This window comes from Dendrobates tinctorius, unplaced genomic scaffold (assembly GCF_039654945.1).
Source record: "Dendrobates tinctorius isolate UK_male_01 unplaced genomic scaffold, ASM3965494v1 ptg000157l, whole genome shotgun sequence".
In the NCBI taxonomy this organism is placed as follows: Eukaryota; Metazoa; Chordata; class Amphibia; order Anura; family Dendrobatidae; genus Dendrobates; species Dendrobates tinctorius.
In genome coordinates this window covers 4,677,837-4,693,901 of record NW_027361824.1, presented here as the reverse complement: position 1 = coordinate 4,693,901, position 16,065 = coordinate 4,677,837, and the positions used below count along the sequence as shown (strand labels likewise).

Below are 16,065 nucleotides of genomic sequence, written 5' to 3'. Positions count from 1 at the left end.
TGTGCCCCCCCCCCCTCCCCGTCTGATGGGAACTGTTGGAGACTGATAGGGAGTGGTGGAGACTGATAGGGACTGGTTAACACTGACAAGGACTGGTGGAGATGGACAGGGACTGGTGGAGGTTGTAGGAAATTTATGGAGACTAAAAACGTGAATACTGGAAGAGATTTATGGAGACTAAGATAAACAGAGAGAAAACAGTAGCCCTGCGAGCAATGATGGAAACCTGAAGGGACTACTGGAGATGTGGAGACGTGTAGAGACTAGTGAAGACTGGTAAAAACCAATGGAGTCTTAGACCGTTGAAAAATGGTGAAAATCGATGACTGATTCCTCATTGAGACTGGTGAAGACTGACGTGTACTGGTGGAAACTGGCATAAAATGGTGAAAAAGCATCCAAACTGCTATCAACTAGAGAAGACTGGTGAGCACCCTCTGTAACTCCTCCCTCTCTATAGCTCCTCACTCTCCTCTGTAGCTCCTCCCTCTCTATAGCTCCTCACTCTCCTCTGTAGCTCCTCCCTGTCTGTAGCTCCTCACTCTCCTCTGTAGCTCCACCCTCTGTAGCTCCTCTCTCTCCTCTGTAGCTCCTCCCTCTCTATAGCTCCTCACTCTTCTCTGTAGCTCCTCACTCTCTAGCTCCTCTCTCCCCTGTAGCTCCTCACTCTCCTCTGTAGCTCCACCCTCTCTGTAGCTCCTCACTCTCCCCTGTAGCTCTTCTCTCCTCTGTAGCTCCACCCTCTCTGTAGCTCCTCTCTCCTCTGTAGCTCCACCCTCTCTGTAGCTCCTCACTCTTCTCTGTAGCTCCACCCTCTCCGTAGCTCCTCACTCTCCTCTGTAGCTCCACCCTCTCTGTAGCTCCTCGCTCTCCCCTGTAGCTCTTCACTCTCCTCTGTAGCTCCACCCTCTCTGTAGCTCCTCACTCTCCTCTGTAGCTCCACCCTCTCTGTAGCTCCTCACTCTCCTCTGTAGCTCCACCCTCTCTGTAGCTCCTCACTCTCCCCTGTAGCTCTTCACTCTCCTCTGTAGCTCCACCCTCTGTAGCTCCTCACTCTCCTCTGTAGCTCCACCCTCTCTGTAGCTCCTCTCTCCTCTGTAGCTCCACCCTCTCTGTAGCTCCTCACTCTCCTCTGTAGCTCCACCCTCTCCGTAGCTCCTCACTCTCCTCTGTAGCTCCACCCTCTCTGTAGCTCCTCACTCTCCTCTGTAGCTCCACCCTCCTCTGTAGCTCCTCACTCTCCTCTGTAGCTCCTCACTCTCCTCTGTAGCTCCTCACTCTCTGTAGCTCCACCCTCTCTGTAGCTCCTCACTCTCCTCTGTAGCTCCACCCTCTCTGTAGCTCCTCACTCTCCTCTGTAGCTCCACCCTCTCCTATGTAGCTCCACCCTCTCTGTAGCTCCTCACTTTCCTCTGTAGCTCCACCCTCTCTAGCTCCTCACTTTCCTCTGTAGCTCCACCCTCTCTATAGCTCCTCACTTTCCTCTGTAGCTCCACCCTCTCTATAGCTCCTCACTTTCCTCTGTAGCTCCACCCTCTCTAGCTCTTCACTCTCCTCTGTAGCTCCACCCTCTCTATAGCTCCACCCTCTCCTCTGTAGCTCCTCTCCTCTGTAGCTCCTCACTCTCCTCTGTAGCTCCACCCTCTCAATAGCGCCTCACTCATCTCTGTAGCTTTACCCTCTCTCATCTCTCTCTCTGTAGCTCTTCACTCTCCACTGTAGCTTTACCCTCTCTGTAGCTCCTCACTCTCCTCTGTAGCTCCACCCTCTCTGTAGCTCCTCACTCTCCTCTGTAGCTCCACCCTCTCTGTAGCTCCTCACTCTCCTCTGTAGCTCCTCACTCTCCTATGTAGCTCCACCCTCTCTGTAGCTCCTCACTTTCCTCTGTAGCTCTACCCTCTCTAGCTCCTCACTTTCCTCTGTAGCTCCACCCTCTCTATAGCTCCTCACTTTCCTCTGTAGCTCCACCCTCTGTAGCTCCACCCTCTCTAGCTCCACCCTCTCCTCTGTAGCTCCACCCTCTCTATAGCTCCTCACTCTCCTCTGTAGCTCCACCCTCTGTAGCTCCACCCTCTGTAGCTCCACCCTCTGTAGCTCCACCCTCTGTAGCTCCTCACTTTCCTCTGTAGCTCCACCCTCTCTAGCTCTTCACTCTCCTCTGTAGCTCCACCCTCTCTATAGCTCCACCCTCTCCTCTGTAGCTCCTCTCCTCTGTAGCTCCTCACTCTCCTCTGTAGCTCCACCCTCTCAATAGCGCCTCACTCATCTCTGTAGCTTTACCCTCTCTCATCTCTCTCTCTGTAGCTCTTCACTCTCCACTGTAGCTTTACCCTCTCTAGCTCCTCACTCCCCACTGTAGCTCCACCCTGTCTGTAGCTCCACCCTCTCATCTCTGTAGCTCCACCCTCTGTAGCCCCTCCCTCTGTAGCTCCTCCCTCCCATAGCTCTGTAGCTCCACCCCCTCTTCTTTAGCTCCTCCCGACGGTTTTCTCTTAGCACAGTAAAGTGAGAATATTTTTAAACCTGGGAAGTTTTGTGTCCCTCCAGCATCTTTGTTCCTGGCACTGGGACGGGGTGGAGGGCGCAGTAACTTTTTTTTGGCAGCCAGAGGCCTATGGTGAGAGTTAATTTTAGTTTGCAGAGTTTATTCCGGAGGATTCCATGACTATGAATGAGCAGCCGGTGACTGTCATTGTCCCGCTGCCCACAGAGCGGCTGCCAACTGCTGAATGGACGTCACTCAGGGGGAACAGAAAAACAACAAACTCTGGGCCCCTGGTAAAGAGCCGTGCAGGGCCCCGGGGCCCAGCCGAGGCCCCTTACTACTGATCACTCGCTGCCATGTGATTCCTTAAAGGAACAGAAGACGAGTGAGACTATGATATCACCGCTAAGATTAAGAGGAGTCCGGCCGCCGCTGCTCCGGGGTCTTCAGGGAGATTAGGAAGCTTCCCTGGGCCCCGAGCACACGGCCCCCCCGGGGGCTATAAGTGGATTGTCCATTAGGGCGAGGTTAATCCCAGGTGTCACATCGAGATCTGTTCTAAAGGATGAAAGAACCCTGATATGAGAAAGATCCCGACTACAACTAATGACGTTACATGGAACTGTGCTGTTACATAGGACTGCAGGAGACACCTACTACCTTATCTGTACTCAGAGAGTTATCACTGTTATCTGTGGTGTTACATAGGACTGCAGGTGACATCTACTACATTATCTGTACTCGGAGAGTTATCACCGTGTTATCTGTGGTGTTACATAGGACTGCAGGTGACATCTACTCCATTATCTGTACTCAGAGAGTTATCCCTGTGCTATCTGTGGTGTTACATAGGACTGCAGGTGACATCTACCACATTATCTGTACTCAGAGAGTTATCACTGTGTTATCTGTGGTGTTACATAGGACTGCAGGTGACATCTCCCACATTATCTGTACTCAGAGAGTTATCACCGTGTTATCTGTGGTGTTACATAGGACTGCAGGTGACATCTACTCCATTATCTGTACTCAGAGAGTTATCCCTGTGCTATCTGTGGTGTTACATAGGACTGCAGGTGACATCTACTACATTATCTGTACTCAGAGAGTTATCACTGTGTTATCTGTGGTGTTACATAGGACTGCAGGTGACATCTCCCACATTATCTGTACTCAGAGAGTTATCACCGTGTTATCTGTGGTGTTACATAGGACTGCAGGTGACATCTACTACAATATCTGTACTCAGAGACTTATCACTGTGTTATCTGTGGTGTTACATAGGACTGCAGGTGACATCTCCCACATTATCTGTTACATGTTGCATTTCCTATGATGTGATCTATCCTATTATATTCTGCATTTACATAGTAGCACAACCTCCATCATTGTCGCTTCGGCTGAATCCCGCGCTCCCTGTGACGGGCGGTGACACCAGATATAATATTTTCCGGATAATTTCCTACGTTTCATTGCAATCAATAAGTCGATGACAGAACATTCTGCAGACTGAGCAGCACCTGCTGGGAGTAGTAGTTCCCCACCCGCGGGCCGCAGACCCCCGCAGGATTTAGCTTTATCACCATTGAGATGTCACAATGTATCAGAATAACATTAATAAAAACAAAGATTTCTCGGCCACAACCTGCGGCAGCGGCTGCCCGGGATCTGCTGCCCAACAATAATCACCACTCTCCCAGTCTTGTCGGACCCCACGGGCGCCCAGCAAAGACCTGCGGCACACTGCTCCTCGGCCGGGGGCACCTGTGACACGAGGGCCCGAACCCAACTCTCACCAGTGTGACCCCTCAGCTCATAGAGGGGGCATCAATGATAAAGCCCGACACTACAACTCCCATCCGCCCCTGCGGCAGGTAAACCTCTCGCACCTGGTGAGACTTGCTGCAACTTAAATGCCACTTCTCACATGGCTGCCAGAAGGCGCAGGACACCCCATGTGCTGCGGCCTCCACTCAGGTGCTACCTGCTGCCTACAGTCCACACTTGTGCCAACTCTAAGGTGAGTACAACCTTCAGACAAGATGGGGGTGATTGTGCCATGAGCAGCTGGCACCTTCTACCCAAATCCTACCAGTCTATAGCAATCGGCACAGGGTGCAGCCAAAAACCAGGTGGGGGTGCTGCCCCTGCCCAACCTGCTACCAGGAGGGGGTGCTGCCCCCTGCCCACCCTGCTGCCAGGTGAGGGTGCTGCCCCCTGCTGCCAGGTGACGGTGCTGTCCACCCTGCCTCTTACCTGTAGGGCTTCGGAGCATCCTCCTCCCGGAGCGGCGGAGTCTTCAGCCTTCAGGAAAGCCTGCTGCCCCCGTCTAAAGAAATGGAGAAGGGCAGTGAGAATGTGGTGCAGGCTGAGGACCATGCTGCCGCCGCCGCCGCACACTCTCCGCGCGCACATGCACTCCGCGCTCTGCATGGACGGTGGGCACCCGGCGGTCCTGGAGGGGCGGCACGTCCTCTGTGCACGGCCGCCCCTCCCCGGTGCCATCCCTCGCTCCCACCCCGGGCTCCGAACCATAAGGGGAGACGCACCTGCTGCCGCCCAGAGCGATGGGGCAAGCGGAGCGCAGGATCCACATCACTGCGGTACCGGAGCCGCAAGCGGGGGGCGAGGAGCGAGCAGCGGCTGTGCCGGAGCCTGCGCCGCTCCCCGGGGCCCGCCGGGTCCTAGTGCCGCCCGCTGCAGCCAGCGGTCCTCACCGCCCGGGGTCTGCGCCCACCTGCTGCCGGAGTGAGGGGCGAACACGGCCGGGGGGGAGGCACAGGGGGGAGGGAGAGATGAGAGGGAGAGGATGGATGGATGGAGAGATGAGAGGGGATGGAGGGATGGATGGATGGAGAGATGAGAGGGGATGGAGGGATGGATGGATGAGAGGGGATGGATGGATGGATGGATGGAGAGATGAGAGGATGGATGGATGGAGGGATGAGAGGATGGATGGAGGGATGAGAGGATGGATGGATGGAGAGATGAGAGGGGATGGAGGGATGGAGAGATGAGAGGGGATGGATGGATGGATGGAGAGATGAGAGGGGATGGATGGATGGATGGAGAGATGAGAGGGGATGGAGGGATGGATGGAGAGATGAGAGGATGGATGGATGGATGGAGAGATGAGAGGGGATAGATGGATGGATGGATGGAGAGATGAGAGGGGATGGAGGGATGGATGGAGGGATGAGAGGATGGAGGGATGGAGAGATGAGAGGGGATGGATGGATGGAGAGATGAGAGGATGGAGGGATGGAGAGATGAGAGGATGGATGGATGGAGAGATGAGAGGGGATGGATGGAGGGATGGAGAGATGAGAGGGGATGGAGGGATGGAGAGAGATGAGAGGGGATGGAGGGATGGAGAGATGAGAGGGGATGGATGGATGGAGGGATGGAGAGATGAGAGGGGATGGATGGATGGAGGGATGGAGAGATGAGAGGGGATGGATGGAGGGATGGAGAGATGAGAGGGGATGGATGGATGGATGGAGAGATGAGAGGGGATGGATGGATGGAGAGATGAGAGGGGATGGATGGATGGAGAGATGAGAGGGGATGGATGGATGGAGAGATGAGAGGATGGATGGATGGAGAGATGAGAGGGGATGGATGGATGGAGAGATGAGAGGGGATGGATGGATGGAGAGATGAGAGGATGGATGGATGGAGAGATGAGGGGATGGATGGATGGAGAGATGAGAGGGGATGGATGGAGAGATGAGAGGGGATGGATGGATGGAGAGATGAGAGGGGATGGATGGATGGAGAGATGAGAGGGGATGGATGGATGGAGAGATGAGAGGGGGGGGATGGATGGATGGAGAGATGAGAGGGGATGGATGGATGGAGAGATGAGAGGGGATGGATGGAGAGATGAGAGGGGATGGATGGATGGATGGAGAGATGGAGAGATGAGAGGGGATGGATGGATGGAGAGATGAGAGGGGATGGATGGATGGAGAGATGAGAGGGGATGGATGGATGGATGGAGAGATGAGAGGGGATGGATGGATGGATGGAGAGATGAGAGGGGATGGATGGATGGAGAGATGAGAGGGGATGGATGGATGGATGGAGAGATGAGAGGGGATGGATGGATGGATGGAGAGATGAGAGGGGATGGATGGATGGATGGAGAGATGAGAGGGGATGGATGGATGGATGGAGAGATGAGAGGGGATGGATGGATGGATGGAGAGATGAGAGGGGATGGATGGAGGGATGGTTAGATGAGAGGGGATGGATGGAGAGATGAGAGGGGATGGATGGAGAGATGAGAGGGGATGGATGGATGGATGGAGAGATGAGAGGGGATGGATGGATGGATGGAGAGATGAGAGGGGATGGATGGATGGAGAGATGAGAGGGGATGGATGGATGGAGAGATGAGAGGGGATGGATGGATGGAGAGATGAGAGGGGATGGATGGATGGAGAGATGAGAGGGGATGGATGGATGGATGGAGAGATGAGAGGGGATGGATGGATGGATGGAGAGATGAGAGGGGATGGATGGATGGATGGAGAGATGAGAGGGGATGGATGGATGGAGAGATGAGAGGGGATGGATGGAGAGATGAGAGGGGATGGATGGAGGGATGGTTAGATGAGAGGGGATGGATGGAGAGATGAGAGGGGATGGATGGAGAGATGAGAGGGGATGGAGAGATGAGAGGGGATGGAGAGATGAGAGGGGATGGAGAGATGAGAGGGGATGGAGAGATGAGAGGGGATGGATGGATGGAGAGATGAGAGGGGATGGATGGAGGGATGGAGAGATGAGAGGGGAGGGATGGAGGGATGGAGAGATGAGAGGGGAGGGATGGAGAGATGAGAGGGGAGGGATGGAGAGATGAGAGGGGATGGATGGAGAGATGAGAGGGGATGGATGGAGAGATGAGAGGGGATGGATGGATGGAGAGATGAGAGGGGATGGAGAGATGAGAGGGGATGGAGAGATGAGAGGGGATGGAGAGATGAGAGGGGATGGATGGATGGAGAGATGAGAGGGGATGGATGGATGGATGGAGAGATGAGAGGGGATGGATGGAGAGATGAGAGGGGATGGATGGAGGGATGGAGAGATGAGAGGGGATGGATGGAGGGATGGAGAGATGAGAGGGGATGGATGGAGAGATGAGAGGGGATGGATGGATGGAGGGATGGAGAGATGAGTGGGGATGGATGGAGAGATGAGTGGGGATGGATGGATGGATGGAGGGATGGAGAGATGAGAGTGGATGGATGGATGGAGAGATGAGAGGGGATGGATGGATGGATGGATGGAGAGATGAGAGGGGATGGATGGAGAGATGAGAGGGGATGGATGGATGGATAGATAACAGATAGATGGATAGAGAGAAAGATAGATGGATGGATGGATAGATACAAGCAGTAGGTCACTGCCGGTCTCGGACCCCCGGATACATCCTCCTCTATAAATAAGGGGCATTTGAGCACATAGTGGCGGATCCTCTTGCGCCCTCCGCCCCGGTCACCGTTAGACCTGACACTTATCACACAGGCATCTCCCATGCTATAAACTGTAACTATAAAGCAGCATTACATAAAAGCCGCCTGAGGCTCTGTGCACACGGTGCGGATTTCCTACTGATTTACAGCACAATGTTATTCTATGGGGAAACAAATTTGCTGTGCACATGCTGCGGAAAAATCCGTGCGGAAACACTGCGCTTTTTTGTTCCCGCGGCATGTCAGTTCTTTGTGTGGATTCCGCAGCGTTTCTACACCTCTTCCATTGTAGGAATCCGCAGGTGTAAAAAAGCCGGGGAAAGCTGCTGTATAGCCACAGGAAATCCGCCTACAAAACGCGCTGATTGTGACCTGCGGATTCTGCTAAGAGATGCAGATTCTGCGCAGAAAGTTCCGCAAGGTGCGCACATAGGCTGACGGGCAGCGCTGCCATGCTGTGACCCTTCATTATATGAGTACTCGATGGCGGCCCCATCCTAACGCATCGGGTATTCTAGAATATCTCTCTCCGCACCGCAGATCTCCCGCTGATAGCAGAGGCGTGCAGCGTTCCTGTCGCTGAGTCGTCGCACCCAGCCGGGCGTGACCAATCAGCGACGCGGGATTTCGGTTACAGACAGAATTAGCCAATTATATAGTAAATGTTCTATACAGCAGTGCCGCTTTCATACTTCATATACTCAGTGTTTGCACACAGGCGGCTGTAGTCTCTTGTCACTCATTCAGAGCTTAGGTTATTTTTTAGAACCTAACCCTGCCTTACTCATCTCCACAACTTTATCCCTGACATGTCTGGTGGGCTCCTTGGTTTTCATGATGCTGTTTGATCCCTGATGTTCTCACACAGACCTCTGTGGCCTTCACAGAACAGCTGTAGCTATACTGACAAGAAATCACACCCAGGTGGAAACAATGTCCTATTTGTGAGACTTCTGTAGGTGAATGATCATTCAGAATTGTATTGATTGGCATCATACAACAGGGGGCTGAAGACTAATGCACAGAACAATGTTCAAATTTATATTTTTAATATAATTAGGAAACCTGCTATCATTTCCTTTACACGTCACTAATACTTGTTACTTTGTGTTGGTGTCACAGAAAATCCCAAGAAAATACATTTGAGTTTGTGGGTATAACGTGGAAACAATCACGAGGTGTGAAGACTTTTGTAAGGCTCTGCACACACTGCACAGTATCACTTCTCCTATCTTGTATACTGGGTATAATGCTCAAAATCTGACTCTGTGTTGTTACATAGGACTGCAGGTGTATTATTACACGTGGACAATATCATTGGTTCCTTCTGGTAAAGTAAGGACACCCCCACTGGTGGCAGAAATACCTGGTGACTGACAGAAGTGATTTTCAGAGTAAATTTCCTGAATGTCAAAAATGAGAATCAGATTTTGCTTCTGAATTTTAGTTCAACAGAAAAATAAAAAAGCAGCAAACTAATGAGAACGTCCCGGACGTTACATAGGACTGCAGGTGACATATATTACATTATCTGTACTCAGAGAGTTATCACTGTGTTATCTGTGGTGTTACATAGGACTGCAGGTGGTATCTACCACATTATCTGTACTCAGAGAGTTAACACTGTTATCTGTGCTGTTACATAGGAATGCAGGTGACATCTACTACATTATCTGTACTCAGAGAGTTATCACTGTGTTATCTGTGGTGTTACATAGGACTGCAGGTGACATCTCCATTATCTGTACTCGGAGAGTTATCCCTATGTTATCTGTGGTGTTACATAGGAGTGCTGGTGACATCTACTACATTATCTGTACTCAGAGTTATCACTGTTATCTGTGGTGTTACATAGGAGTGCTGGTGACATCTACTCCATTATCTGTACTCAGAGTTATCCCTGTGTTATCTGTTGTGTTACATAGGACTGCAGGTGGCATCTACTACATTATCTGTAGTCAGAGTTATCACTGTGTTATCTGTGGTGTTACATAGGACTGCAGGTGACATCTACTACATTATCTGTAGTCAGAGTTATCACAGTATTATCTGGTTTTACATAGGACTGCAGATGATATCTACTACATTATCTGTACTCAGAGTTATCACTGTGTTATCTGTGGTGTTACATAGGACTGCAGGTGACATCTACTACATTATCTGTACTCAGAGTTATCACTGTGTTATCTGTGGTGTTACATAGGACTGCAGGTGACATCTACTACATTATCTGTACTCAGAGAGTTATCACTGTGTTATTAAATAGGACTGCAGGGGACATCTACTCCATTATATGTACTCAGAGTTATCCCTATGTTATCTGTGGTGTTACATAGGACTGCAGGTGACATCTACTACATTATCGGTTCGCAGAGACTCATCACTGTGTTATCTGTGGCGTTACATAGGACTGCAGCTTTCCCTTCCAGTATTAGGTCTGCTTACTGTCCGTGTTTCCTGTTTGTCTTACTTGTGTGTTGTGTATTTTCTGGCTTATTTCATAAATGGCACATGATGTAGCGACGCTTCCAGAACGCTTTATCCCGGGATTAGACTCCTCAGCTCACTGGAAATAATCGTCAGTTATTTAGCAATGAGAATGATCACAGTGACTTCGTTTTCCACTAGAGGGCGCCGACTACATCTCAGCCCTAGTGGTCACAGTGAGGAACTGCAGGTGTGTAACTATTAACTCCTTGTCTACTGGAGCAGCTACGATTACAGCTCAGAGTCACATGAAGAAGTGAAATGTAAGCTATATACATAAAATTGAATGTATATGTGTGTGTGTGTGTATGTATCACCAACCAAATCACAAGGCATCTTTCATTTCACCCGAGCTGTTTAAAGGAAGCTGAGCTGTGATTGGTTGCTATGAGCAACAGTTATCTCACTCCATGACACCTCAGCAGACAGTAACTGGGATGGAGAAATCTAGCATCCCCGGGAACATAAGCTCCCAGCCATTGTCTACCCCCCAGAAAGAAGCAGAGAGCACAGGACAGAAAGGAATCCCCCCCCCCGCCCATATCCCCAACCAACATCCCCCATCCCATAGGCACATCTTCCCTCTTAGGCCTGTTTCACACTTCAGTTTTTGTCCATCAGTCAAGATCCGCCGTTTTGCAAAAAAAACGGATCCGCCATTTTGTTTGGCGGATACGGTTTTTTTCCCCATTGAGTTGCATTACCGGCAGATCTTGACGTATGGCCATCCGTTGGATCCGTTTTTTTGCAGATCCGACAAAATTTTACCGTCCGCCGACATTCCTGAACGGAGCATGTAACGTTTTTTCGGGCGGCAGGATCCGCACTTCACACTGCGCATGTCCAAAAGTCTTCACTCAGCCGGAAATTTAACCCTAAAGTCTGTTCTGGCGCCTGGAAAAAAAAAAAAAAACTCTCTCTCTCTCTCTCTCTCTCTCTCTCTCTCCTGCGATTCCTTTAAAATTCTTCATTCATCGGATCCATCAAAAAAAACGGTCCGGTGGCATCCGTTCACATCAGTTAGCAACGGATTCGCTTTCTGCCATTTTGGCGGATTTTAACTGACACAAAAAAACTGAAGTGTGAAACAGGCCTTAAAGGGACCATTGGTAAGGAAGTCAGGGCAAATCCACTCAGTGCTCTGGTTCTGACCCCAGGCTGACGGGATGATGTGGGAATATTAGGGGTAGTAGTCCACATGATAATAACTGTGGCCAAATGTTCTGACACTGGCACAAGTTTTGGTTTTAATATTTTGCTGCTTCAGCGTTAATTGGACGTTTCTATGGTTACAATGATTAAGATTCCATAAGTTGTTACATTGTACTGACACCTTAATATTCCCAGTGCTGCCCCTCATTCCCCAGACTCCTGCCCCTCATGCCCCAGACTCTTGCCCCTTATTCTCCACATTCCCGCCCCTCATTCTCCACACACACTATTGCCCCTCATTCCCCACACTCCTGCCCCTCATTCCCCACACTCCTGCCCCTCATTCTCCACTCTCCTACCCCTTATTGTCCACACTACTGCCTTCTGGATGAGGTTATTTATTTTCTCAGATGGTAAAGCTGCCCACTCTTCTTAGCAAAAAGCCTCCAGTTCCTGTAAATTCCTGGGCTATCTAGCATGAACTGCTCGCTTGAGATCTCCCCAGAGTGGCTCAATGATATTGAGGTCAGGAGACTGAGATGGCCACTCCAGAACCTTGACTTTGTTCTGCTGTAGCCAATGACAGGTCAACTTGACAACAATCCAAAACACAAGGCCATGTTGGAAAGTCCAAGTGCGGCCCATGCGCAGCTTCTGGGCTGATGATTGCAAATTTGCCTACAGTATTTGCTGATAATGTGCTGCATTCATCTTTCCTTCAACTTTGACCGTTTCCTTTGCCTTTGTAGCTCACACATCCCCAAAACATCAGCGATGCTCCTCTGTGCTTTACTGTAGGAATGGTGTTCCTTTCATCATAGACCTTGTTGACGATCTCCAAATGTAAAGATTTTGGTTGTGGTCAAAATGTTCAATTTTGGTCTCATCACTCCAAATTACCTTGTTCCAGAAGTTTTGAGGCTTGTCTCTGCTGTTTTGCATATTGCAGGCAAGATACTTTGTGGCATTTGCGCAGTAATGGCTTTCTTCTGGTGACTCGACCATGCAGCCCATTTTTCTTCAAGTGCCTCCTTATTGTGTATCATGAAACAGCCACACCGCTAGTTTTCAGAGAGTCCAGTATTTCAGCTGATGTTATTTGTGAGTTTTTCTTTGCATCCCAAACAATTTTCCTGGCAGTTGTGGGTAAAATTTTTGTTGGTCTACCTGACTGTGGTTTTCTTTTTACAGAGCCCCTGATTTTCCATCTGTTAATCACAGTTAGGACGCTGTTGACTGGCATTATCAATTCCTTGGATATCTTTTTGTATCCCTTTCCTGTTTTATACAGTTCAACTACCTTTTCCCATAGATCCATTGACAATTCTTTTGCTTTCCCCATGACTCAATTCAGAAATGTCAGTGGCTGGATGAAAGAGGCAAGAGTCTGTCTGGATCCCAGAAACTCACTCAGCTTTTATGCACACACATTGATTACAATCAAACAGGTCACAGGTGAGGATGTTACGTAGTATTATACTGCAGGTACCGGGGGGAGTACAGAGTGATATACTGCAGGTACTGGGGGGGGGGTACAGAGTGATATACTGCAGGTACCGGGGAGGAGTACGTAGTATTATACTGCAGGTACTGGGGGGAGTACGGAGTGATATACTGCAGGTACCGGGGGAGTACCTAGTATTATACTGCTGGCACTGGGGGGGGGGCAGGGGGGAGTACAGAGTACTATACTGCAGGTACTGGGGGGGAGTGCAGGGTGAGATACTGCAGGTACCGGGGGGGTAGTACAGAGTGAGATACTGCAGGTACCGGGGGGGGTACAGAGTACTATACTGCAGGTACCGGGGGGGGTAGTACAGAGTGAGATACTGCAGGTACCGGGGAGGAGTACGTAGTATTATACTGCAGGTACTGGGGGGAGTACGGAGTGATATACTGCAGGTACCGGGGGAGTACCTAGTATTATACTGCTGGCACTGGGGGGGGGGGGCAGGGGGGAGTACAGAGTACTATACTGCAGGTACTGGGGGGGAGTGCAGGGTGAGATACTGCAGGTACCGGGGGGGTAGTACAGAGTGAGATACTGCAGGTACCGGGGGGGTACAGAGTACTATACTGCAGGTACCGGGGGGGTAGTACAGAGTGAGATACTGCAGGTACCGGGGGGGTAGTACAGGTACAGAGTATTATACTGCAGGTACCGGGGGGGATGCATAGTATCATACTGCAGGTACCGGGGGAGAGTACCTAGTATTATACTGCTGGTACCGGGGGGGGGGAGGGAGAGTACAGAGTATTATACTGCAGGTACCGGGGGGGGGGGGGGGGGGAGTACAGAGTATTATACTGCAGGTACCGGGGGGGGAGTACTTAGTATTATACTGCAGGTAACGGGGGAGGGGGGAGTACAGAGTATTATACTACAGGTACCGGGAGGGAGTACTTAGTATTATACTGCAGGTACCGGGGGGGGGGGGGAGTACTGAGTATTATACTGCAGGTACCGGGGGGGGGGGGGGGGGGGAGTACGGAGTATTATACTCCAGGTACTGGGGGGAGTACAGAGTGAGATACTGCAGGTACCGGGGGGGAGTACAGAGTATTATACTGCAGGTACCGGGGGGGAGTACTTAGAATTATACTGCAGGTATCGGGGGGGGGGGAGTACTTAGTATTATACTGCAGTTACCGGGGGGGGGGGGGGGGGGGAGTACAGAGTATTATACTGCTGCAGGTACCGGGGGGGTACAGAGTATTATACTGCAGGTACCGGGGGGGGAGTACAGAGTGATATACTGCAGGTACCGGGGGGAGTACAGAGTGATATACTGCAGGTACCCGGGGGGAGTACAGAGTATTATACTCCAGGTACCGGGGGGGGGGGAGTACAGAGTGAGATACTGCAGGTACCGGGGGGGGGGGGGGGGGGGGAGTACAGAGTATTATACTGCAGGTACTCGGGGGGAGTACAGAGTATTATACTCCAGGTACCGGGGCGAGTACAGATTGAGACACTGCAGGTACCGGGGGGGGAGTACAGAGCATTATACTGCAGGTACCGGGGGGGGGAGTACAGAGTATTATACTGCAGGCACCGGGGGGGAGGAGTGCAGGGTGATATACTGCAGGTACCGGGGGGGGGAGTACAGAGTATTATACTGCAGGTACCGGGGGGGGGGGGGGAGTACTTAGTATTATACAGCAGGTACCGGGGGGGGGGGGGAGTACAGAGTATTATACTCCAGGTACCGGGGGGAGTACAGAGTGAGATACTGCAGGTACCGGGGGGGGGGGGGGAGTACAGAGTATTATACTACCATCAGTACTCGGGGAATGCAGCGTATTAGTTTGCCGTGTGTTATGCGGGGCGGCGCTCCTGTCTCAGGTGTGCGGAGTTCAGCTCTTGGCTCCTGATGACTCTTTTATACTATTATTATTTTCCAAGATTACATAAAACTGTTTCTTTTCAGTGAGCCGCCATCACTCCGCAGGCGATCCGCGTCTGGTCCTCTGGGGGTCGTGCACATAAACGTTACTCGTTACGGTATATTTATACAATGTAGCAATCACACGTCTGATTGTTACCACATAACGTTCCTTTATTATTAATATTACCCACATGCTGGGAACTAAAGACTCCGCGGCGCACAAGAAGCGAGCGATCACATGATCAGGATGATTAGTCTCCGTTACTGAGTGTTCTCTGGAGCAGACGCTGCACCTTTATAGTTATTACATCTGTAACATGTAATTAAGATCCAGCAACTGCAGACAAGTCTCACTGTCCAGCTGAGAAATCACTAACCTAGTGAGGGCAATCCTATACTAGGGTCTCTATGTGTCCCCCAGAATACGCACAGAGGCATGCTGAGCACTGTGATTACAGACACTCCTGTGGATACAATGTGAGAGTGGATTTAGTCAGACTGTCTGACCAAGTCGGATTTAAGAAAACCTACCATGGGCCGTTCTTTTTGGAGAGATGTGTAGGATGGCAGTGGGACTGATCTCTCCCCGCACTCTGGGTTATGAGAGTGGCCCTTGTCCACGATTCCCATTTAATCTTTCAGTTGAGGTTTGGGTGTGTTAGTGTTTGGTTTGCAAACAGCAGAGCAGGAGCTCTGTACAGGATAGATCTGTGTGAGTGTGAACTCAGGAGAGAGAAGGCAAAGCTACTGACACATCCACGTGTGATACGGTGGTGCAGTCGCTCACTGCAACGGATACGGACGCTCCAGCTGCGAACAGGAGGATAAAACTTCTCCCCCTAGTGGTGACTGCAGACAGATCCCTATTATGTATCTCTGTATACAGGGAGCTCCTCCTAGTGGTGGCTGCAGACAGGATCTTATCATGTATCTCTGTATACAGGGAGCTCCCCCTAGTGGTGACTGCAGACAGGATCTTATCTCTGTATACAGGGAGCTCCACCTAGTGGTGGCTGCAGACAGGATCTTATCATGTATCTCTGTATACAGGGAGCTCCACCTAGTGGTG

At 50.8% G+C, this 16,065-nt stretch overlaps 1 protein-coding gene across 5 annotated transcripts in view; it reads right to left on the bottom strand.

Moving 5' to 3' along the window:
* Window positions 1-16,065, bottom strand: part of PDE2A (phosphodiesterase 2A) — an 806,220-nt gene that overhangs the window by 558,114 nt on the left and 232,041 nt on the right. For 3 of the 5 annotated variants that reach the window (XR_012220656.1, XM_073548490.1, XM_073548491.1), the window contains exons 1-2: window positions 5,223-10,975; window positions 4,742-4,814 (exon numbers count right to left, since the gene is read on the bottom strand). Coding sequence is in view for 4 of the 5 variants with exons in the window: in XM_073548490.1 (XP_073404591.1) it covers window positions 4,742-4,814; window positions 5,223-7,948 (2,799 nt within the window). In the remaining variant the exon portion in view is untranslated. Of the gene's footprint in view, window positions 1-4,741; window positions 5,027-5,222; window positions 10,976-16,065 lie in introns of those variants that run through there. The other 2 variants (XM_073548493.1, XM_073548492.1) reach the window with 2 other exon arrangements.